This window comes from Rhinoraja longicauda, chromosome 40 (assembly GCF_053455715.1).
Source record: "Rhinoraja longicauda isolate Sanriku21f chromosome 40, sRhiLon1.1, whole genome shotgun sequence".
Lineage (NCBI taxonomy): Eukaryota > Metazoa > Chordata > Chondrichthyes > Rajiformes > Arhynchobatidae > Rhinoraja > Rhinoraja longicauda.
The window spans coordinates 2,537,336-2,562,900 of NC_135992.1; the positions used below are offsets into that span (position 1 = coordinate 2,537,336).

Below are 25,565 nucleotides of genomic sequence, written 5' to 3' on the forward strand. Positions count from 1 at the left end.
GGGGGGGGAGAGAGGGGGGGAGAGGGGGAGAGAGGGGAGAGAGGGGGAGAGGGGGGGGAGAGAGGGGGGAGAGGGGGGAGAGGGGGGGAGGGGGAGAGAGGGGGAGAGAGGGAGAGGCGAGAGAGGCAAGAGAGGAGAGAGAGGGGGAGACAGGGGGGAGACAGGGGGAGAGGGGAGGGAGAGGGGGAGAGGGGGAGAGGGGCGAGAGAGGGGGAGAGAGGGGGAGAGAGGGGGAGAGAGGGGGATGGGGAGAGAGGGGAGAGGGGGGAGAGAGGGGAGAGAGGGGGGAGAGAGGGGGAGAGAAGAGAGAGGGGGGTGAGGGGAGAGGGGGAGAGGCAAGAGAGGAGAGAGAGGGGGGGGAGAGGGAGGGGAGAGGTTAGAGAGATTAAAGGGGGGAGAGAGAGGGAGAGGGAAAGGCAGAGGGGGGTGAGAGTTGGAAATGACAGGGAAAGTGAGAACTGGGGAGAGAGGATTGGGAAGAGGGAGAGAAAGATAAAATGAGGAAAGGAGGAGTGAAGGGAAGTGAGAATGACAGAGTGAGGGAAGGAGAGAGGGAGGGAGGGAGGGGGAGAGGGAGGGAGGGAGGGAGGGAGGAGGGAGGGAGGGAGGGAGGGAGGGAGGGAGGGAGGGAGGGAGGGAGGGAGGGAGGGAGGGAGGGAGGGAGGGAGGGAGGGGGAGAGGGAGGGAGGGAGGGGGAGAGGAGCAGGAATAGGAATAGGAAGAGTGAAGGGGAAAATGTCCGAGGGAGAGTGGAGGGGAATGAGGGTGGGGGGGTTGGGGTCAGGGGGGGTGAGACGTGGGGAGGGGGTCAGGGGTGGGGAGGGGGTCAGGGAGGGTGAGGACGTGGGGGATGGGATGTGGGGAGGGGGTTGGGTGGGGTGGGACGTGGGGAGGGGGTCAGGGGTGGGGAGGGGATCAGGGGGGTGGGACGTGGGGAGGGGGTCAGGGGTGGGGAGGGGGCAGGGGGGTGAGGACATGGGGAGGGGGTCAGGGGTGGGGAGGGGGTCAGGGGGGGGTGGGACGTGGGATGCTGGGACGTGGGGAGGGGGTTGGGGGGTGGGACGTGGGAGGGGGTCAGGGGTGGGGAGGGGGTCAGGGGGGGTGGCACGTGGGATGCTGGGACCGTGGGGAGGGGGTTGGGGGGGTGGGACGTGGGGAGGGGGTCAGGGGTGGGGAGGGGCTCAGGGGGGTGGGACGTGGGGGGGGTTGGGGGAGGGGGGTCGGGGGGGTGAGACATGGGGGGGTTGGGGGGGGGGGTCGGTGTGGGTGGGACGTGGGGGGAGGTTGGGGGAGTCGGGGGTGGGACGTGGGGGGTGGGGACATGGGGGGGTCGGTGGGGGTGTGACGTGGGGGGGTTGAGGGAGGGGGGGGTGGGACATGGGGGGGTTGGGGGAGGGGGTCGGGGGGGGTGGGACGTGGGGGGGGGGGGTTGGTGAGTCAGGGGGGTGGGACGTGGGGGGGTTGGGACGTGGGGGGGGTTGGGGGAGTCAGGGGGGATGGGACATGGGGGGGTTGGGGGGGTCGGTGGGGGGTGGGACGTGGGGGGTGGGGAGGGGGTCAGGGGGGTGGGACGTGTGGGGGGTTGGGGGGGTCGGTGGGGGTGGGACATGGGGGGGTTGGGGGGTCGGTGGGGGTGGGACGTGCCTGATCTGCTGTCGGTCCTTGTGCTGCAGGAATCTCTGGAAGAGTCAGCTCCTCTTTGCGTTAGTGTTCACCACCCGCTACCCTGGATCTGTTCACCTCGTTTATCTCCGTGTACAACACCATCATGAAGGTACGGAGGAGTGGGGCGGCTAGACAAACGCATCGCGGTGACACTGGGGCTGTGGCACACTTGTGGAGGCGATGGGGGTGTGTGTGTGTGTGTGTGTGTGTGTGTGTGTGTGTGTGTGTGTGTGTAAAAGTGGGTGTGGGGGTGTGTGTGTGTGGGTGTGTGTGTGTGTGTGTGCGTGGGTGTGTGTGGGGTGTGTGTGTGTGCGTGGGTGTGTGTGTGTGTGTAAAAGTGGGTGTGGGTGTGTGTGTAAAAGTGGGTGTGGGTGTGTGGGCTGTGTGTGTGTGGGTGTGTGTGTGTGTGTGTGTGGTGTGTGTGTGTGTGTGGGTGTGTGTGTGGGTGTGTGTGTGTGTGTGTGTGTGTGTGTGTGTGTGTGTGTGTGTGTGTGTGTGTGTGTGTGTGTGTGGGTGTGTGTGTGTGTGTGTGTGTGTGTGTGTGTGTGGGGTGTGTGTGTGTGTGTGGTGTTGGGTGTGTGTGTGTGTGTGGGTGTGTGTGGGTGTGGGTGTGTGTGTGTGTGTGTGTGTGTGTGGGTGTGTGTGTGTGTGTGTGTGTGTGGGTGTGGGTGTGTGTGTGTGTGTGTGGGTGTGTTACCAGTTCACTGGCAGAGGAGGCCACACTGTTTGTCAGTCGCTGGCCAGTCCAACATGGGCAGGGTGATTGTTCCTCTCACCACTGGCTCTCCAGATTCCTGCCTTTTCCCACGTTAAGGCACAAGGAACTGCAGATGACGGAACCTGGCAAGTGATAGGTGGATACAGGTGACGATTGGCAGATGGGTGGAGAGAGTGACAAAGGCTAAAGGTGAAAAGAAGGCAAAAGATTACAGATGGGGGAGAATCTATCCCCCCCCACCAACACACACACACATTCCAGCTTCCTTCCCCCCACACAATCAAACTGAAGTAGGGTCATAGAAACATAGACAATAGGTGCAGGAGGAGACCATTCAGCCCTTCGAGCCAGCACCGCCATTCATTGTGATCGTGGCTGATCATCCACAATCAGTAACCCGTGCCTGCCTTCTCCCCATACCCCTTGACTCCACTAGTCCCTAGGTCCCAACTCTAAACGTCACCTATCCATGTTCCCCACAGATGCTGCCTGACCCACTGAGTTACTCCAGCACTCTGTGAAACGTCACCTATCCATGTTCTCCACAGATGCTGCCTGACCCGCTGAGTTACTCCAGCACTCTGTGTCCTACATTCCACCCATGCCAGAGAGGGTTTGAGCAGATCGTTGCATCTTGTCCAGTGAGCTGGCCCAGGTGACACAGAGTTGTCACCTCACAGCGCCAGAGCCCTGGGTTTGATCCTGACCACGGGAGCTGTCCGTACCGAGTTTGTACGTTCTCCCCATGACCACGTGGGGTTTCTCCGGTTTCCTCCCTCTCGTACACGTTTGCAGGTTCATTGGCTTTGGTAAAAATGATAACTTGTCTATGCTGTGTGTAGATAGTGAACGTGGATTGAGGGATGTTGAGGGAAGTTAGTGCAGAAATAGCAGGGGCTATGACGGAAATATTTCAAACGTCATTAGAAACGGGGATGGTGCCGGAAGATTGGCGCATTGCGCATGTTGTGCCCTTGTTTAAAAAAGGTTCTAAAAGTAAACCTAGCAATTATAGACCTATTAGTTTGATGTCTGTGGTGGGAAAATTAATGGAAAAGATACTTAGGGACAATATATATAAACATATGGATAAACAAGGCCTGATTAGGAACAGTCAACATGGATTTGTGCCTGGAAGGTCATGTTTGGCTAATCTTCTTGATTTTTTTGAAGAGGTTACCAGGGAAATTGATAAGGGCAAGGCTGTGGATGTTGTCTATATGGACTTCAGTAAGGCATTTGACAAGGTTCCACATGGAAGGTTGATTAAGAAGGTTAAATCGTTGGGTATTAATAGTGAGGTTGCAAGATGGATTCAACAATGGCTGAATGGGAGATACCAGAGGGGTAATGGTTGACAACTGTATGTCAGGTTGGAGGCCAGTGTCTAGTGGAGTACCCCAAGGATCTGTGTTGGGTCCACTGTTGTTTGTCATTTACATCAATGATCTGGATGATGGTGTGGCAAATTGGATTAGTAAATATGCAGATGATACTAAGATAGGTGGAGTAGTTAATAATGAAGTGGATTTTCAAAGTCTACAGAGAGACTTGGGCCTTTTGGAAGGGTGGGCTGAAAGATGGCAGATGGAGTTTAATGCTGATAAGTGTGAGGTGCTGCATTTTGGTAGGACAAATCAAAATAGGACGTATAGGGTAAATGGTAGGGAATTGAGGAATGCAGTGGAACAGAGGGATCTGGGAATAACTGTGCATTGTTCCCTGAAGGTGGAATCTCATGTGGATAGGGTGGTGAAGAAGGCGTTTGGTATGCTTGCCTTTATAAATCAGAGCATCGAGTATAGAAGTTGGGATGTAATGTTAAAATTGTACAGGGCATTGGTGAGGCCGAATCTGGAGTATGGTGTGCAGTTCTGGTCGCCAAATTATAGGAAGGATGTCAACAAAATAGAGAGAGTACAGAGGAGATTTACTAGAATGTTGCCTGGGTTTCAGCACTTAAGCTACAGAGAGAGGTTGAACAGGTTGGGTCTTTATTCTTTGGAGCGTAGAAGGTTGAGGGGGGACTTGATAGAGGTTTTTTTAAATTTTAAGAGGGACGGACAGAGTTGACGTGGGTAGGCTTTTCCCTTTGAGAGTGGGGAAGATTCAAACAAGGGGGCATAACTTCAGAATTAAGGGACAAAAGTTTAGGGGTAACATGAGGGGTAACTTCTTTACTCAGAGGGTGGTGGCTGTATGGAATGGGCTTCCGGTGGAAGTGGTGGAGGCTGGCTCGATTTTATTATTTAAGAGTAAATTGGATAGGTATATGGATGGGAGGGGATTGGAGGGTTAAGGTCTGAGAGCAGGTAGATGGGACTAGGTCGGAGAAAGTGTTCGGCGTGGACTGGTAGGGCCGAGCGGGCCTGTTTCCGTGCTGTAATTGTTATATGGTTATATGTTATATGGTGTGCTGGTCAGTGCGGACTCGGTGGGCCGAAGGGCCTGTTTCCACGCTGTATCTCTAAACTAAACATCCCCATAGTTGTCTCAGGAACTCAGTGTGGACTTGGATCCCGCTGCCATCTCCCAGTCAATGGCGAGACTGTCGTATGTTGAAAGACTGGAGCGACTGGGCTTGTATACACTGGAATTTAGAAGGATGAGAGGGGATCTTATCGAAACGTATAAGATTATTAAGGGGTTGGACACGTTAGAGGCAGGAAACATGTTCCCAATGTTGGGGGAGTCCAGAACCAGGGGCCACAGTTTAAGAATAAGGGGTAGGCCATTTAGAACTGAGATGAGGAAAAACTTTTTCAGTCAGAGAGTTGTGAATCTGTGGAATTCTCTGCCTCAGAAGGGAGTGGAGGCCAATTCTCTGAATGCATTCAAGAGAGAGCTAGATAGAGCTCTTAAGGATAGCGGAGTCAGGGGGTATGGGGAGAAGGCAGGAACGGGGTACTGATTGAGAATGATCAGCCATGATCACATTGAATGGCGGTGCTGGCTCGAAGGGCCGAATGGCCTCCTCCTGCACCTATTGTCTATTGTCTATTGTCATGGGTCAATGCTACTTTATTTGTCACTAATGCAGCTGCACAGAACCTGCTGAAGGGTCTCGACCCGAAATGTCACCTATTCCTTTTCTCCAGAGATGCTGCCCGACCCACAGAGTTACTCCAGCATTTTGTGTCTATGCACAGTGAAATCCTTTATGCACAGAGTCACATAGTGATACAGTGTGGAAACAGGCCCTTCACAGACTGATAGTATGGAAACAGGCCCTTCGGCCCAACTTACCCACACCGGCCAACATGTCCCAGCTACACTAGTCCCACTTGTCTGCGCTTGGTCCATATCCTTCTAAATCTATCCTGTTCCATGTACCTGTCTAACTGTTTCTTAAACGTTGGGATAGTCCCAGCCTCAACTACCTCCTCTGGCAGCTTGTTTCATACACCCACCACCCTTTGTGTGAAATAGTTGCCCCTCAGATTCCTATTAAATCTTTTCCCCTTCACCTTGAACCTCTGTCCTCTGGTCCTCGATTTCCCAATTCTGTGCATCTACATGATCTATTCCTCTCATGATTTTGTACACCTCTATAAGATCTCCCCTCATCCTCCTGCAATCCAAGGAAAAGAGTCCCAGCCTGCTCAACCTCTCCCTGTAGCTCACACCCTCTAGTCCTGGCAACATCCGCGTGAATCTCTGTATCATTTCCAGTTTCACAACATCTTTCCTATAACATGGTGCCCAGAGCTGAACACAATGCTCTAAATGCAGTCTCACCAACATCTTATACAACTGCAACATGACCTCCCAGCTTCTATACTCAGCGTCTGACTGATGAAGGCCAATGTGCCAAAAGCCTTATCTACCTGTGACTCAACCTTCAAGGAACCATGCACCTGCACTCCTAATATATTACACACGTGGGCACCACCATGTTTGCTGCCGTTGTTCAAAGTCCAAAATCCGGTCAGCCCGCTCGCTCGATGTACTGGAGCAGTTCCCACAAACTATCCCAAACGTTCCCTCTCCTCTCCCCTCCTCTCCTTCACTCCCCCTCCTCTCCTCTCCTCTCCTCTCCTCTCCTCTCCTCTCCTCTCCTCTCCTCTCCTCTCCTCTCCTCTCCTCTCCTCTCCTCTCCTCTCCTCTCCTCTCCTCTCCTCTCCTCGCCCGGCCATCTATGTGTCCTGGGGTGTCTCCTGTAGCTGACCGTGAAGGTGCTGGGGGCGTTACCCCTCTAGGTTCACCCTCCTCCCGGCCCTTGCCCCTCGTACCCCACGTCTCCAGTTACACCGACCGACTGACCGACTGACCGACGAGCCTCTCTGTCTGCCAATCTACAGGAGGCGCTGCCCCAAAATGGCAGTCACCTTCATCAAAGGCCCGTGACCACGGTCTCATCTCACTCCCACCGTTTGGAAGAAGGTTCAGGAGCCTGAAAGCCGGGACATCCAAGTTCAAGAATAGTTTCATCCCAACGACCAACAGGCTCCTGAACACAACGATGAACTATGAGCTCTCTTTGGTTGCACGAAGGACTTTGGTTTTTGCAGTAGTTTTATGGTTATTAATTTATGGGTATTATTTATTATATTTCACCTGCGTGTGTTGCTTGCACAGTAATGCTATGCTGGAGCAATGTAAGTATGAATGTAATTGTTCTGTGGTTGGTACATACGACAACTAAACTCTCTTCACTCTTCACCTGGTCTGCTCTCAACTACCCAACTTGGTTGAGAGATAGGCGATAGGAGTAGAATTCGAAGGTGTTTATTCACAGAATGCTGGAGTATCTCAGCAGGTCAGGCAGCATCTCAGGAGGGAAGGAATGGGCGATGTTTCTTCAGACTGAAGAAGGGTCTCGACCCGAAACCTCACCCATTCCTTCTCTCCTGAGATGCTGCCTGACCTGCTGAGTTACTCCAGCATTTTGTGAATAAATACCTTCGATTTGTACCAGCATCTGCAGTTATTTTCTTACATAGGAGGAGAATGAGGCCATTCGGCCCATCACGTCTACTCCTTCATTCAATCATGGCTGATCTATCTCTCCCTCCTAACCCCACCCTCCTGCCTTCTCCCCATAAACCCCTGACACCCTGACTTGCTACTCTAGCACCCAGACCTGGATGAGCCAAACTATTTGGGAACCCTAAGCTATTGATCTCACCTGACAGTAACTCCACCAGCCAGGGCATCATTGAGGGGAGGCGCGGTGGCGCAGCGGTAGAGTTGCTGCCTTATAGCGCCAGAGACCCGGGTTCGATCCCGACTACGGGTGCTGTCTGTACGGAGTTTCTCCCCGTGACCACGTGGGTTTTCTCCAGGTGCCCCGGGTTCCTCCCACATTACAAAGAAGTAAAGGTTTGTAGGTTAATTGCCTTCAGTAAAATTTGTAAATCGTCCCTGGTTTGTGTGGGCTGGTGCTAGTGTACTAGCGATCGCTGGACAGCACGGACTCGATGGGCCGTAGGGCCTGGTTACGCACGGCATCTCTAAACCACTTGTGTGACCACTTGTTTTCCAGGTTATCTTCCTGCTCAGCGCCTACATCACCATCTACATGATCTACATGAAGTACAGTTCAACCTTCGACCGGGACAACGACACCTTCCGGGTGGAGTTTATCCTGGTCCCCGTGGCAGGGTTGTCCTTCCTGGTGAACCACGACATGGCTCCCCTGGAGGTGAGGGCAGCTCCCCCCGTCTACGCCGGCCCACCGCCCTTGCCCCTCGTAGAGTCACAGGGTGGTACAGTGTGGAAACAGGCCCTTCATAGAGTGACACAGTGTGGAAACAGGGCCTTCATAGAATCACAGAGTGATACAGTGTGGAAACAGGCCCTTCATAGAATGATACAGTGTGGAAACAGGCCCTTCATAGAGTGATACAGTGTGGAAACAGGGCCTTCATAGAATGACACAGTGTGGAAACAGGCCCTTCATAGAGTGATACAGTGTGGAAACAGGGCCTTCATAGAATCACAGAGTGATACAGTGTGGAAACAAGCCCTTCATAGAATGATACAGTGTGGAAACAGGCCCTTCATAGAGTGATACAGTGTGGAAACAGGGCCTTCATAGAATGATACAGTGTGGAAACAGGCCCTTCATAGAGTGATACAGTGTGGAAACAGGGCCTTCATAGAATCACAGAGTGATACAGTGTGGAAACAGGCCCTTCATAGAGTGACACAGTGTGGAAACAGGGCCTTCATAGAGTGACACAGTGTGGAAACAGGGCCTTCATAGAGTGACACAGTGTGGAAACAGGGCCTTCAGCCCTTCATAGAGTGACACAGTGTGGAAACAGGGCCTTCATAGAGTGACACAGTGTGGAAACAAGCCCTTCATAGAGTGACACAGTGTGGAAACAAGCCCTTCATAGAGTGACACAGTGTGGAAACAAGCCCTTCATAGAGTGACACAGTGTGGAAACAGGCCCTTCATAGAGTGATGCAGTGTGGAAACAGGCCCTTCGGCCCAACTCTCCTACACTGGCCAACAATGTCCCAGCTACACTAGTCCCACTTGCCTGCGCTTGGTCCATATCCCTCCAAACCTGTCCTATCCATGTACCTGTTTGAATATTTCTTAAACGTTGTGAGAGTACATGCCTCAGCTACCTCCTCTGGCAGCTTGTTCCATACATCACCACCCTCTGTGTGAAAAAGTTACTTCTCAGGTTCCCATTAAATCTTTTCCCCTTCACCTTAAACTGAAGGTTCTCGATTCCCCTACTCTGGGCAAGAGTCTCTGTGCATCTACCTGATCTATTCCGCTCATGATTTTGGACACCTCTGTAGGATCACCCCTCATCCTCCTGCGCTCCAAGGAATAGAGTCCCAGCCTGCTCAACCTCTCCCTGTAGCTCAGGCCCTCGAACCCTGGCAACAATCCTCGTAAATCTTCTCTGCACCCTTTACAGCTTGACAACATCTTTCCTATAGATGCCTGGATAGAGTGGATGTGGAGAGGATGTTTCCAGTAGTGGGAGAGTCTAGGACCAGAGGGCACAGCCTCAGAATTAAAGGACGTTCCTTTAGGAAGGAGATGAGGAGAAAATTCTTTAGTCAGAGGGTGGTGAATCTGTGGAATTAATTGCCACAGAAGTCTTTGGAGGCCAAGTCAATAGATGTCTTTAAGGCAGATATTGACAGATTATTGATTAGTACGGGAGTCACGGGTTATGGGGAGAAGGCAGGAGAATGGGATTAAGAGGGAAAGATAGATCAGCCATGATTGAATGGTGATGGCCAGGGAGAGGGTGGTGGGTGGTGGTCAGGGAGAGGGTGGAGGGTGTTGGTCAGAGAGTGGGTGGAAGGTGTTGGTCAGAGAGTGGGTGGTGGGTGTTGGTCGGGGAGAGGTGGTGGGTGATGGTCAGTATGGATGTTGGTCAGGGAGTGGGTGGTGGATGTTGGTCTGGGAGAGGGTGGTGGGTAGTTGTCAGGGAGAGGGTGGTGGGTGTTGGTCAGGGAGTGGGTGGTGGGTGTTGGTCAGGGAGAGGGTGTGGGTGGTGGTCAGGGAGAGGGTGTGGGGGTGTCAACCAGGGAGTGAGCGATCGGTCTTGGTCTGAATTTGATGCCTTTGGTCGTTCTCCTGAACTGGTACAATAGTCGTACGATACTTGTAATGGCGAATGAAATGTTGCTTCAGTGGACTTTCAACCTCCAGTCACCCAGATGGACTTTTATAACAATCTGGTAGTTTCATGAACACATATACTGAGACTAGCTTTGAAATCAATTTGGTGGTCAAAAGGGCGTTTGGCACATTGGCCTTCATCGGTCAGAATATTATAGACATTAGGAGGTCATGTTGCAGTTGTATAAGAAGTTGGTGAGGCCGCATTTATTGTGTATTGTGTTCAGTTCTGGGCACCATGTTTTAGGAAAGACGTTATCAAGCTGAAAAGGGTTCAGAGAAGATTTACGAGGATGTTGCCAGGACTAGAGGGTGTTAGCTATAGGGAGAGGTTGAGTAGGCTGGGTCTCTATTCCTTGGGACGCAGGAGGATGAGGGGAGATCTTATAGAGGTGTACAAAATCATGAGAGGAACAGATCGGGTAGATGCACAGAGTCTCTTGCCCAGAGTAGGTGAATCAAGGACCAGAGGACATCGGTTTAAGGTGAAGGGGAAAAGATTTAATAGGAATCTGAGGGGTAACCTATTTACACAGAGGGTGTATGGAACAAGCTGCCAGAGGAGGTAGTTGAGGCTGGGACTATCCCAAGATTTATGAAACAGTTAGACATATAAATGGATGGGACAGGTTCAGAGGGATATGGACCAAATGCAGGCAGGTGGGACTAGTGTAGCTGGGACATGTTGGCAAGTTGGGCCGAAGAGCCTGTTTCCACACTGTATCAGTCTATGACTCTAATTACTTAAATAATGAATCTGTGGTTTAATTCCACAGCTACAGTAGTGAATGTTGAACTGCTGGTTCGGTAACAATGGTGGCCATTGTTCCCCAGAGCACCTTCCCAATGACTTTGTGCTTAAGGCCAGTAGTGTTTATTGCAGTGTAAGAAGGAACTGCAGGTGCTGGTTTACACTGAAGATAAGACGAAAAATGATGGAGTAACTCAGCGGGACAGGCAGCATCTCTGGAGAGAAGGAATGGGTGTTGTTTCGGCTGGAGACCCTTCTTCAGATTGAGAGTCAAGAGGGAGGGAAACTAGAGATAAGGAGGGGTAAGGTGTGAAAACGACAGATCAAAGCAGACGTTGATCCAAGGAAATGTAGAATGGTTCATTTGGAGCTGCCAGGTATGCTCGAGTTAATAATAGTCTAGATCATATATTTTCTCTGTCTGCACCTTGTCTACTTTACAACTGGTCCGATCTACAACGACACAATTCTTTACAAAATCTGACCTAATCCAGTTGTCATCCCTGGTGCCAGGTACTATTCCACAAACATCAAACTTTTAAGTTTGCACAGTCAAATGGAAGTAATGAAGGAATTCTGACTGTGAGCGAGGTTCCTGATGTACACACAGTGATGCTTCAGTGGAAGGATGACTGTGGGATTGTAGGGAACCTTTATGAAGTTAAGCAATGATGTCCCTGTCCTCTAGCCTTTTGGAAACATAGACAATAGGTGCAGGAGGAGGCCACTCGGCCCTTCGAGCCAGCATTCAATATGATCTTGGCTGATCATCCAAAATCAGTACCCCGTTCCTGCTTTCTCCCCATATCCCTTGATTCCATTAGCCCTAAGAGCTAAATCTAACTATTAAATCTTAAATACATCCAGTGAATTGGCCTCCACTGCCTTCTGTAGCAGAGAATTCCACAAATTCACAACTCTCTGACTGAAAATGTTTTTCCTCATCTCAGTCCTAAATGGCCTACCCCTTATTCTTAAACTGTGTGACCCCTGCTTCTGGACTCCCCCAACATGGGGAACATTTTTCCTGCATCTAGCCTGTCCAATCCCTTAAATTTTTTATATGTTTCTATAAGATTCCTTCTAAATTCCAGTGAATACAAGCCCAGTCGATCCATTCTTTGTTATATCATATGTCAGTCCCGCCATCCCGGGAATTAACCTGGTGAACCTACGCTGCACTCCCTCAATAGCAAGAATGTCCTTCCTCAAATTAGGAGACCAAAAGTGGCTATATCCTTCATTTTTAAAGTGACTTTTCATCCAGCTAATCATGAGGAGACTCAAAGTTGTCACCTTTGGGCCCAATGTAACATCAAGGCTCACACCATCAATCCCATTTTTCAATCGTTCATCCTTTCTATTCTGTGTTGGATTTCTTAATTTTGTTCTTTCATTGCCAAGAGCACTTGTCATCTAATCAACCCTACCTTATCTCAACTGAAGGATCTTTTGATACTTTTTATCTTACATTCCCCAGACCTAATTATGTTGATGTCTCCTGTCCAGCCCATCATGCGCTTGCCTTCCACAAATTCTGCCTGCAATCTACTCCATACCGAGCCACTTCTACCCACCACTTTGCTTTAGTTTTGTTTAGAGATACAGAGTGGAAACAGGCCCTTCGGCCCACCGGGTCCGTGCCGCCCAGCGATCCCCGCACATTAACACTATCCTACACACACTAGGAACATTTTACACTTAGACCAAGCCAATTAATCTACAAACCTGTACGTCTTTGGAGTGCGGGAGGAAACCGAAGATCTCAGAGAAAACCCACGCAGGTCACGGGGAGAACGTACAAACTCCGTACAGACAGCGCCCGTAGTCAGGATCGAACCCGGGACTCTGGCGCTGCATTCGCTGTAAGGCAGCAACTCTACCGCTGCGCCACCGTGCCTTCATGATCTAAATGGCAACCAACCAGCTCAGAAGGTTCTGAATTCTGCATTCCTTCTGATTTCACCGCACTAACTCCAATGCCCCAAGTAAAACCATAAAAAATGCTGGAAATACTCAGTAGGTCAGGTCAAGAGGCAGGCCAGGTTGTAGGAAAAATGTTCCCAATGTTGGGGGAGTCCAGAACCAGGGGCCACACAGTCTAAGAATAAAGGGGAGGCCATTTAAAACTGAGGTGAGAAAAAACTTTTTCACCCAGAGAGTTGTGAATTTGTGGAATTCTCTGCCACAGAGGGCAGTGGAGGCCAATTCACTGGATGAATTTAAAAGAGAGTTAGATAGAGCTCTAGGGGCTAGTGGAATCAAGGGGTATGGGGAGAAGGCAGGCACGGGTTACTGATTGTGGATGATCAGCCATGATCACAATGAATGGCGGTGCTGGCTCGAAGGGCCAAATGGCCTCCTCCTGCACCTATTTTCTATGTTTCTATCTTTCTACACCTGTGGGATGGGAAACAGAATCATCCGCTGAGATCTTCCTGCTCAGTATTTGCACCATTTTCAGATTTTGTTTTAGATTTTCCGCATCTGCAGGTTATTTTTCTTTCACTCCATTTCCACCACCCACATACCGTACACTCATTGTTAATCCATCATCTCACATTTGGTTAGTCAAAGCGGCATCCAAATCTTTAATACTTTGGAGCTGTGAGGACAGAGGAGGGTTAGCATCTTGACTGTCTCTCTGCCAGCCATTGCCCCCCACCACCTCCCAAATTCCTCCAGTTTCTCTGAATTCTCCATTCTTTGAACAGTACAGCACAGGGACAGGTCCTTAAGTCCACAGTGCCTGTGCCAAACACACCTGCCTAAACTAAACCCTCTTCTGCCTCCCCCCTCAACTCCATCCAAGGACCCAAACAGTCTTTCCAGGTGAGACAAAGGTTCACCTGCACCTCCTCCAACCTCATCTATTGCATCCGCTGCTCTAGATGTCAACTTATTTACATCAGCGAAACCAAGCGCAGGCTCGGCGATCGCTTCGCTGAACACCTGCGCTCGGTCCGCATTAACAAAACTGATCTCCCGGTGGCTGAGCACTTCAACTCCCCCTCCCACTCCCAGTCTGACCTTTCTGTCATGGGCCTCCTCCAGTGCCATAGTGAGGCCCACCGGAAATTGGAGGAACAGCACCTCATATTTCGCTTGGGCAGCTTGCAGCCCAGTGATATGAACATCGACTTCTCCAACTTTAGATAGTTCCTCTGTCCCTCTCTTCCCCTCCTCTTTCCAGTTCTCCCTCTATCTTCCTGTCTCCACCTATATCCTTCCTTTGTCCCGCCCCCCTGACATCAGTCTGAAGAAGGGTCTCGACCCGAAACGTCACCCATTCCTTCTCTTCCGAGATGCTGCCTGACCTGCTGAGTTACTCCAGCATTTTGTGAATAAATACCATCGATTTGTACCAGCATCTGCAGTTATTTTCTTATACCTCTTCTGCCTGAACATGCTCCAACCCCTACATATCCATTTATTCACAAAATGCTGGAGTAACTCAGCAGGTCAGGCAGCATCTTGGGAGAGAAGGAATGGGTGACGTTTCGGGTCGAGACCCTTCTTCAGACTGATGTCGGGGGTGGGACAAAGGAAGGATATAGGTGGAGACAGGAAGATAGAGGGAGATCTGGGAAGGAGGAGGGGAAGGGAGGGACAGAGGAGCTATCTGAAGTTGGAGAAGTCAACGTTCATACCACCGGGCCGCAAACTGCCCCCCTACATATCCATGTTCCGATCTAAAAACCTCTTCAACACCACTATCATATCAGCCTCAACAACCACCCCTGGAAACTTGTTCCAGGCACCGACCACTCTCTGTGCAAAGAATCTCCTTAAACCTCTACCCCTCTTTCCTCCTCTGCTCTTTGACATTTCCACTCTGGGAGAAAGGTTCTGCCTACCCTATCTATGTCATAGAGTGATACAGTGTGGAAACAGGCCCTTCGGCCCAACTTGCCCACACTGGCCAACAATGTCCCAGGTACACTCGTCCCACTTGCCTGCGCTTGGTCCATATCCCTCCAAACCTGTCCTATCCATGTACCTAACTGTTTCTTAAACGATAGGATAGTCCCAGCCTCAACTACCTCCTCTGGCAGCTTGTTCCATACACCCTTTGTGTGAAAATGTTACCCTTTGGATTCCTATTGAATCTTTTCCCCTTCACCTTGAACCTATGTCCTCTGGTCCTTGATTCCCCTACTCTGGGCAAGAGATTCTGTGCATCTACCCGATCTATTCCCCTCTTGATTTTGTACACCTCTATAAGATCACCCCTCATCCTCCTGCGCTCCATGGAATAGAGACCCAGCCTATTCAAACTCTCTCAATAGCTCACACCCTCTAGTCCTGGCAACATCCTCATAAATCTTTTCTGAACCCTTTCAAGCTTGACAATATCTTTCCTATAACATGGTGCCCAGAACTGAACACAATACTCTAAATGCGATCTCGCAATGTCTTATACAACTGCAACATGACCTCCCAACTTCTATCCTCAATACTCTGACTGATGAAGGCCAAAGTGCCAAAAGCCTTTTTGACCACCTTATCTACCTGTGACTCGACCTTCAAGGAACCATGCACCTGCACTCCTAGATCCCTCTGCTCTACAACACTACCCAGAGGCCTACCATTTACTGTGTAGGTCCTGCCCTTGTTCGACGTCCCAAAATGTAACACCTCACACTTCTCTGTATTAAATTCCATCAACCATTCCTCCGCCCACCTGGCCAATCGATCCAGATCCTGCTGCAATCGTTCACATCCATCTTCACTATCTGCAAAACCACTAACTTTTGTCTCTCATAATTTTATATCCCTCTATCAGATTTCCCCTCATCCTCTGAAATTCCACTGAAACTAACCCAGCTTTGTCCAACCTCATCTAATAGTTAACCACCTCTAATGCAGGCATCATTATGGTGAACCCCCTTCTGCATCTTCTCAAGGCCTCCATACGTCCTGCAATGGGAGAATCAGTACTGCATGCAATGCTCCAAGTGCAGCCTACCAAAGTTCTATGAACATGACTTCACAAGTTATAGGAGTAGAATTAGGCCATTCGGCCCATCGAGTCCACTCCGCCATTCAATCATGGCTGATCTCTGCCTCCTAATCCCATTTTCCTGCCTTCTCCCCATAACCATTAACACTAGTTCTAATCAAGAATTTGTCTATCTCTGCCTTATAAATATTTGCTGACTTGGCCTCCACAGCCCTCTGTGGCAATGAGTTCCACAGATTAATTACCCTCTGATTAAAGAAGTTCCTCCTCACCTCCTTTCTAAAAGAGTGCCCTTTAATTCTGAAACATCCTCTCCACATCCACTCTATCTATGCCTTATGTTATTCTGTATGTTTCAATGAGGTCCCCCCTCAACCTTCCAAACTCCAGCGAGTACAGGCCCAGTGCCGACAAACGCTGATCATGTGCCAACCCACTCATTCCTGGAATCATTCTTGTAAACCTCCTCTGGACCCTCTCCAGAGCCAGCAAATCCTTCCTCAGATATGGGCCCCAAATTTGCTCACTGTACAAATGCGGCCTGACCAGCATTACATCTGGCTTCTATACTCCCTGCATTCATTTGGCTTGTTAATCCTTTGCTGCATCTTTTCCGTCAGACTATTGTGGATGAATTTGCTTTCAGCTGTTTCACTCTCACTCTCCTTGACATTCTCTCCGATGAGAGGTTCTTTATGATTAGGGGCTAGTGGAATCAAGGGATATGGGGAGAAGGCAGGCACGGGTTACTGATTGGGGACGATCAGCCATTGATCACAATGAATGGCGGTGCTGGCTCGAAGGGCTGAATGGCCTCCTCCTGCACCTATTTTCTATGTTTCAGGGTAAAAGGCACAAGTGTATATTTCCCAAGACTGGATCGACTAAACTTGTATACACTGGAATTTAGAAGGATGAGAGGAGATCTTATCGAAACGTATAAGATTATTAAGAGGTTGGACAGGTTAGAGGCAGGAAACATGTTCCCAATGTTGGGGGAGTCCAGAACAAGGGGCCACTGTTTAAGAATAAGGGGTAGGCCATTTAGAACGGAGATGAGGAAAAACTTTTTCAGTCAGAGAGTTGTAAATCTGTGGAATTCTCTGCCTCAGAAGGCTGTGGAGGCCAATTCTCTGAATGCATTCAAGAGAGAGCTGGATAGAGCTCTTAAGGATAGCGGAGTCAGGGGGTATGGGGAGAAGGCAGGAACGGGGTACTGATTGAGAATGATCAGCCATGATCACATTGAATGGCGGTGCGTACAGGCTCGAAGGGCCGAATGGCCTCCTCCTGCACCTATTGTCTAATGTCCCATCTTGTCTTTTATTTTTCAGGTATTTTGGACATTCTCCATTTACCTGGAATCGGTTGCTATACTGCCCCAGCTCTTCATGATCACCAAGACTGGTGCAGCAGAGACGATAACCTCTCACTACCTGTTCTTTCTGGGAGTGTACCGGGCACTGTATCTCGCCAACTGGATCTGGCGTTACCAGACCGAAGGGTTCTTTGATCAGATTGCAGTGGTGTCTGGTGCTGTACAAACCATCTTCTACTGCGACTTCTTCTACCTCTACATCACCAAAGGTAGGCACCTCTACCCCTCCAGATATTAACATAGAAAGTAGGAGAAAGCAGGAGGCCATTCGGCCCTTCAAGCCAGCACTGCCATTCATTGTGATCATGGCTGATCATCCACAATCAGTAACCCGTGCCTGCCTTCTCCCCATACCCCTTGATTCCGCCAGCCCCTAGAGCTCTGTCTAACTCTCTTTTAAATTCATCCAGTGAATTGGCCTCCACTGCCCTCTGTGGCAGAGAATTCCACAAATTCTCAACTCTCTGGGTGAAGGTTTTTTCTCATCTCAGTTTTAAATGGCCTCCCCTTTATTCTTAGACTGTGGCCCCTGGTTCTGGACTCCCCCAACACTGGGAACATTATTCCTGCATCTAGCTTGTCCAGTCCTTTTATAATTTTAATATATTTTATACATAGAAAATATATAAATGTTATATATTTCTGTAAGATCCCCTCTTTCTCTGAGTGACCCCAGTTAAAGTGTACAAATGTAAAATTTAGTGCAGGGGTGGCTGGTGCTGCCTTTTCCAATATTCACAACGGTTCATATAACCTTGAGGTGCGGTTTTAAATTGTGAGAAGTGGGTTTGTAAAATAAAAATTAAAAGGGAGCAAAAAATGCAGAGCAGGGTATGTCATAAGTGATAGGAGAAGAATTAGGCCATTCGGCCCATCAAGTCTACTCCACCATTCAATCATGGCTGATCTATCTCTCCCCCCTTCTCCGCATAACCCCTGACACCCACACTAATCAATGACATAGCAGGATCTGTTTTATGTGTACAGTTCTGGTCACCACATTATAGAAAGGATGTGATAGCTTTGGAGAGGGTGCAGAGGAGATTCACCAGGATGCTGCCAGGGATGAAGGGCCTCGGCTATGAGGAGAGACTGAGCAGACTGGGGTTGTTTTCCCTGGAGCAGAGAAGGCTGAGAGGGGACATGATCGAGGTGTACAAGATCATGAGGGGCATAGATAAGGTAGATGGCGGGGAACTTCTTCCACTGGTGGAAGGTTCAACAACGAGGGGACATAGATACAGGGTAAGGGGAGGGAGGTTTCGGGGGGATGTGAGAAAGAACTTTTTCACCCAGAGGGTGGTTGGAGTCTGGAACTCACTGCCTGGGGTGGTGGTGGAGGCGGGAACACTCACAACGTTTAAGAGGCATTTGGATGGGCACTTGAAATGCTACAACATTCAGGGCTACGGTCCAAATGCGGGAAAATGGGATTAAAATTAGACTGTGTTTGGTAACGGGCGGCACGGACACGATGGGCCGAAGGGCCTCTTTCTGTGCTGTAGGACTCTATGACTCTAACGTTGTTGACAGCTTTTCCAATTCAATGCACATTCCCACGACTTTGTTGGCAGTGAGGAAATTAGTGGAGGGATGGAGATGCAGTGGTCATGATGATTAAAGATTAAATCGTTCCAAAGATAAGCGCACATCAGCGCACAGTGGTAGAAGCAGCAAAAGATTGAAGACTCCTGTAAGTTGGGCAAAGCTGCATTATAGCAACTGAGGCTTTAATGGGATATTTTAACTTCCATCCTTTGCAATAAAGATGACCAACTGATCTGCAAAGTTGAATTGTTAAATCCTTTGCAGTAATTTGTTCCAGTGGCTTGGATGAAGCAGTTTGAGTAACTGCCAAATGATGTGTGAACTCTGGGTGGGTGCAAATATCTCTGTATTTCTTCAGGTAGTGTAAGAAAATAACTGCAGATGCTGGTACAAATCGAAGATATTTATTCACAAAGTGCTGGAGTAACTCAGCAGGTCAGGCAGCATCTCAGGAGAGAAGGAATGGGTGACGTTTCGGGTCGACACCCTTCTTCAGACTGATGTCAGGGGGGCGGGACAAAGGAAGGATATAGTTGGAGACAGGAAGATAGAGGGAGAACTGGGAAAGGAAGAGAGGGACAGAGGAACTATCTAAAGTTGGAGAAGTCAATGTTTATACCGCTGGGCTGCAAGCTGCCCAGGCGAAATATGAGGTGCTGTTCCTCCAATTTCCGGTGGGCCTCACTATGCCACTGGAGGGGGCCCATGACAGAAAGGTCAGACTGGGAGTGGGAAGTTGAAGTGCTCAGCCACCGGGAGATCAAGTTGGTTAAGGCGGACTGAGCGAAGGTGTTGAACAAAGCGATCGCCGAGCCTGCGTTTGGTTTCGCCAAAGTAAAGTTGACATCTAGAACAGCAGATGCAATAGATGAGGTTGGAGGGGGTGCAGGTGAACCTCTGTCTCACCTGGAAAGACTGTTTGGGTCCTTGGATGGAGTTGAGGGGGGAGGTAAAGGGACAGGTGTTGCATCTCCTGCGGTTGCAGGGGAAAGTGCCCGGGGATGGGGTGGTTTGGGTTTCATCTGGTTGTAGTCTGTGCTTTGGTGTGCTGATCGAGTTTCTTACTGATGATTTTTTCCCCAATATTTTTCAGTGCTGAAAGGAAAGAGCTTGAGTCTTCCCTTACCTGTATGAGACCAGCATCACTTACCAAGGCCAGTGACACACCACAGTGCACATGTACAAGTGGAAGATGGGAAATGGCTATTAACGAAATGGAGTTTAAATATCATGAGCAGAGATTGCAAGAAGAATGTATGGGTGCTCATGATGGCATTAATCTTCAACCATGTAAATAGTACAACTGTCAACCTGTGAGCTTAATCTAATCTGAAGGGTCTCGAGCTGAAACGTCACCCATTCCATCTCTCCAGAGATGCTGCCTGTCCCGCTGAGTTACTCCAGCATTTTGTGTCTATCTTCAGCTTAATCTACAAAAATAACACTCCATCTCTCTCACTGAAGCCCCTTACTTTCCAATCCATTGCCATTTGAATCTGAGCTCTTCCTACCCGACAATTGCAAATCTTTACATACAATGGTCAAATTTACCTTCTATCTGTGAGACCCATGATGTCCCTTGCAGTGGGTTTTGAGCCTAAGCACAGGCCATTTATATTAAAGAGAGCATATTTTTTACTAGTTACTTAGAGCACAGCACACTCCCTCAGGTCATCTTGGCAAAAATAGCCAAAGGGGAAGTGAGCATTTTAAACATCTGAATTACACCTGGTGAAAATTATAGGAGTAATTGGATTATTTACACAGAACAAAGATCTCTGCAGAGGAATATTTTATTCCAATCAACCAGGGTGGCACGGTGGCGCAGCAGTAGAGTTACTGCCTTACAGCGCCAGACCCAGGTTTGATCCTGACTACGGGTGTTGTCTGTACGGAGTTTGTACGCTCTTCCCTTGACCGTGTGGGTTTTCTCAGAGATCTTCTGTTTCCTCCCACACTCCAAAGACGTACAGATTTGTAGATTAATCGGCTTTGTATAAATGTAAAATCGTCCCTAGTGTGTGTAAAATAGTGTTAATATGCAGGGATTGCTGGTCGGTGCAGACTCAGTGGGCCGAAGGGCTTGTTTCTGTGCTGTATCTCTAAACTAGTCTTTAACATGAAATTGACCATTGTCTTGTGTTTTGAATGGCCTAATTTATTCCACATTGTACAGTACATTCTTATGATCAGCATATGTAGGAAAGAACTGTAGATGCTGGTTTAAATCGAACAACTCTGAAGGGTCTCGACCCGAAACGTCACCTATTCCTTCTCTCCAGAGATGCTGCCTGTCCCGCTGAGTTGCTCTAGCATTTTGTGTCTACCTTATGATCAACATGCTCACTCAAATCTCAACCCAAGAAGCAATTTGCCTAGATCACATTTAACAATTATGTTTTAGTTTAAAATATTCATCAGCGACACTCACCACCAAGGCAGAAGACACTATTCCTGGGGTGCAGGACAGGACCACCCTCCACATGGGTGTTGCCTGGTTTGGCTGGAGTCAGGTTTACGACATGATGTTTACATGGTTCAAGTGAAGCTAACTGGGATCAGAGCAGCACCCAGGCATCTCTGCCTTGTCTGTCAAGTGCTTAATACTTTGTATGTGTATTATTACTTTGTAAAAGCATTAATATAACCATCACTGTAACTGCCTGAAATGTTTCCATCAAGTTTTTATACTGATAGTGTCAGTGATTGATAACTACATCTCTTGATGCTCCTAAACACATCAGTAGTATCAGTCGTGTTATGTTAGGCCATCAGTTTCCATCCCTCAGCAAAATCCACACCGACAGTGGTAGCAAAGACTGAAGCAAAGGGAAGGAGTGGTGGCATGGAAGTTAATAAACGAGTTAAGGGGAAGGGTAATGTGGGATTATCATGAGGGAGGGGGTAGATATATTTTAGGCACACCATTTCTGTGTGAATTAATATTTGTTGCTCAATGGACTATTTACTTTGAACCCCAAAGTGCGTTGATATATATTCTGATGTGTTTGCCTAGTAGGAAACTATGGGAGAGAAATTACAGGAAAAAGCAGCCATTCCTTTGGTAAATCTCTTTATTACTGGAATTGCAAAATACAGGAAAACCAGTACAGTATCAAAATAGCACATTAATAAGACTGACACAGGGTACAACTTCACAAGGTGAAACACTGCTTGCCTAAATTGCTGAGATGCTTCACCAGCTGCAGGATTCCTAGAGTTTAAGAACAGTCATAGGTTGGGTCTCATCAAATCCCAGAGAGAAATTTTAAACTGTTAGTTTCAATGACTCGGAGTAAATTGTCAATAACATCAACGTCATCTGTGGCACCGTTGAATTCTGCAATTTAGGGGGTGGGGTGGAGGAGACCTCATCAGAGTAGTTTTTAAGCATAGAGAAGGTGAATAGTCCTTATTACCCCCAGAACCTACTGCCTCAGTCCCATGGCTCTATATTCTACTGAGTATAATGTTACCAATTGATAAAGTAATTCAACAACTGACAAAATGATTATGAATGGGACTTGGCTGTAGCACAATCTTACTCATGTCAAATTCCACAAGCTGCAACAAAATTGCACACAGTAACATCCAGAGTGAGCAAAATAATCTGGAACAACCAGAATTCAAAGATGCTGGTGTTATGAAAAGGTGTGCTTTGCAGCTTGCTTAGAAGGTGCAGCAGCAATAAGGAATGTGGGAGATGGAAACAACTCACCGTGTGACCCACCATTTGCTTTGAAAAACGGGTAGTTGTGCCGACAATCTACTTGGGGGAGAATAGACTGGAGCCTAGCTGCCTGAAGACATGCCTTCAAAATCCCCACAGGGTAAGCGCAGGTAAAAGGATTGATGCTGCAGCAGCCAGTACCAAAACTAAAGTTTGCAAAGCTATACTATCTCTGTGTGGTAATTGGCTGATGTCACCAATAGGCAAAAGGCACATTTCAAGAACTGAACCCCTTGCCCATCAGACAGCCACATTGGTAGATATGCTAACAAGTGTATCAACACATTTACATACATGAAAACCAGCTTCACAGCAATCAAAATGCAGCATTCAAGTCTTTTGCAGGAATTATGCTAACTGAAAGCAGAGTAATGTGCACACGAGCCAGTAAGTTATCATTTTGCAACGTGGCTACAGAACGTAACATTATAGCCCAGAGTATTAAATTTCCGTTTTCCAGGTCAAATTTCATTGCATCGTTTTATTACGATTTACTAATGGTGATAGTGAATTTGGACCTATGAAGGACTCTAGGAAAGTAATTCTGAAGCTTTGCCGTACAATCTTAACCCTACTTCTATTAGAACTTTCAAAAGATTATTTAAAAATTAAAATCAGCCACAATATCTTCATTATAATGCCTCAAAAAAGTGAATGGATTTTAAATGAGCTCATTTATGAACACCTACCTTTAACGAAACATCCAGCATTCAAACATTTGGGGGGAAAAAATCTCAGTAGCATGAATGGCTAGAACATAACTAAAAATGGGCCAATTATACAAGAGAAAAAAATGGTCAAATTAACTTGAACATTAATGCAACAGGAACAAGCCACTGCTACTAAATATGGAAAAATTACTCAAAAAATGGTGGTCTGAGATATCAGATTGATCCCAATTCTGCAAAATATTAGTTAGCCTTAGTACCTGACGAAGGATTGCTCTCAAGCAAATCTGTTCTTGGGTAATGGAGCGAGAGTAACAAACAGGCAGGGGACCATGACAGGCTTTTGAGTAACAGTTCCAGTATTTTCGGTCATCAATAATTTAAAGCAATTGGAAATCAATTTAGAATCTAATAGAACCTGAGACCTCTCTGCTTCCACGATGGAATATTAATACAACATAGTTATTCACTTAATAAAGAAACCTAAAAATAACCTAGATCACCGGCATAAAATGTTATCTCCTCACCCGACAGGTGCTAGCTCATCTTCTGACTTTATACCTGAAATAACTCAAGCATCTTTGAGTTTATTCAGACATTGTTTGGGGACTGTGATAGGGTGGGAGAGTCAGTTAATTGTCGCCTGTTGGAATCTTTTTTGATTATTTTTATTGAGTTGCTATTTCCATTTGTCCATTGCCTGCTATTGTACAACACAAATGGCAGACATTGGGACTTCTCATGAAAATACCCTGGGGCCAGATTCGGCATCTACCCTGGCATTAACTGACAGCATCATTTCTTATTTCAACCAAATCAAACTGGGAGCAATAACCTTCAGGTCAACACTCAGTTCATCTCTCCCCCACTTCCAGCCTTCCCTACCCCGACAGATTGGACAATTTTACAGCCTCGGTGACATTATTCCTGATGCTAATGCTTTGCAAAATGTACAAATATTGAACCCAAATACGTTTTTGTGAATTTTAGTTTTTTTCCACAGGTGACAAGAGCAGCTATTATAGAATTTAAATACACTTAACTATTGCCACGGTAAGAGACCCAAAATGAAAGTGACACCATGAAATTTTTAATGGATTATGCAAAAACTGAAAAATATGTTTTCCTCTTGTCACACGAGAACAATAATCGTATTTTCATTTGAAATTTCTGTTGTCACAATGAGAATAAGGGCTAAGTCTGAACCTCACGCTTCAGATTGTCTGAATTACAGGAATCATTAACATGCCGATAGAATTATGCCTTATGAACGGAGAGACAAAACCTACCTTGTTTTTTAAAGATAAGATGATTTTTAAATAGTTCTGGAGAATGGTTGAACCCAGAGCACCAAAGAGCTTGTTCACTCACTAGGTTCAGAGGGGTCAAGCAGTCATCCACTGATCCGTCACTGATTCACGGCGTGGGCAGCAGGCTGGTGCTGTGCCATGATTTGCGGACCACATTATTAGTAAGATTATGGTGGACTTCGGTAAACTTCTGACGGGTGGATCAGTGTCACAAGGTTTGCTAGTCCAGCACACTATTTGTGACAACAAAGTCAAAGTGGATGCAACTGTATAATTATCCTATTTTTAAAGTTTTACTGTTTCAGTAGAAAATGGAATTGATGCCTAGATCTTTATAAACGGGGGAACAAAGGTAAATTTTAGAAAAGCAAGTTTATTTTCGAGTTGCCGCCTGTGTTGGGGGAGGTGGTGGGGGTGGTGGTGTGTACTGGTAGGTCCCCTGGGACATAAAACTCAACAACGAGGTGCCCGGTTGATACGTCTGAGATAGCAGGGGCTGTGGCTGTTGTGCCAATCCATTCTGCCGGAACTGTGCTGCTGTCTGCGGGGCCCGCCCTCCACTGGCAGAGGTTGTAGCAGTGAAGTTATTCGAGGCGTAAGCCACAGCTTGGGCAGCAGCTGTGCCAAACCCGGATGCTCCAAAAGCACCTCCTGGGCTTGCAGTTGGGAATGCAGCTGTTTTTCCAAATGCAGTCTGAGACGCAACCCCGTACACACTCTGGTTAGTGGTCCCATACAGCCCACTCTGGGTAAAGTTTGGGTACTGGATTGACTGTTGCCCAAAAATGGCACTTCCAAAACTGCCAGTTTGTGGAGCCCGGAAACCTGGCTTACTCAATGTACCTGTAGCATCACGGGATTCTCTCTGCCCCCCAAACCTGCTCCCACCATCTGCCCTATCTCTGCGGTCCCCATCGAGGTCTCGAAAAGATCGGCTGCGGCTTCTGTCTCGATCATCTCTGTACATGGTGTTAGGATTGGATCCAGCGGGCCGATAACGGGAACGGCCTCCTAAAGAGGGAAAGGTTCAGTTTAATACTTACAAGTGAAGCTGTACAATGAATGACACAGCACAAAATCACCCTGAATCTTAACTGCTGTCTTTTTCTGCTTTAAATAGAACCGACCATGCATAAACCTTCTACCCTTACTATAAAACTCATCTCTCCTCCAGCCAGCTCATTCTCACACACAAAAAACTATCTCCTGATAAAAGTGATCAATATTTACCTCT

The 25,565-nt window shown here is 48.0% G+C and overlaps 2 protein-coding genes across 2 annotated transcripts in view; one reads left to right on the plus strand and one right to left on the minus strand.

Moving 5' to 3' along the window:
• Positions 1-21,281, plus strand: part of LOC144611372 (ER lumen protein-retaining receptor 3-like) — a 24,625-nt gene extending 3,344 nt beyond the window's left edge. Inside the window, 5 exon segments of the mRNA XM_078430444.1 lie at positions 1,674-1,725; positions 1,727-1,774; positions 7,869-8,027; positions 17,032-17,284; positions 19,717-21,281. Of these exon segments, the coding sequence (XP_078286570.1) occupies positions 1,674-1,725; positions 1,727-1,774; positions 7,869-8,027; positions 17,032-17,284; positions 19,717-19,757 (553 nt within the window). The 3' untranslated portion in view covers positions 19,758-21,281.
• A 398-nt stretch (positions 21,282-21,679) lies between these two features.
• Positions 21,680-25,565, minus strand: part of LOC144611303 (putative ATP-dependent RNA helicase DDX17) — a 32,519-nt gene continuing 28,633 nt past the window's right edge. Inside the window, exon 13 of the mRNA XM_078430343.1 lies at positions 21,680-25,342. Coding sequence (XP_078286469.1) covers positions 24,705-25,342 — 638 coding nt within the window. The 3' untranslated portion in view covers positions 21,680-24,704. The remainder of the gene's footprint in view (positions 25,343-25,565) is intronic.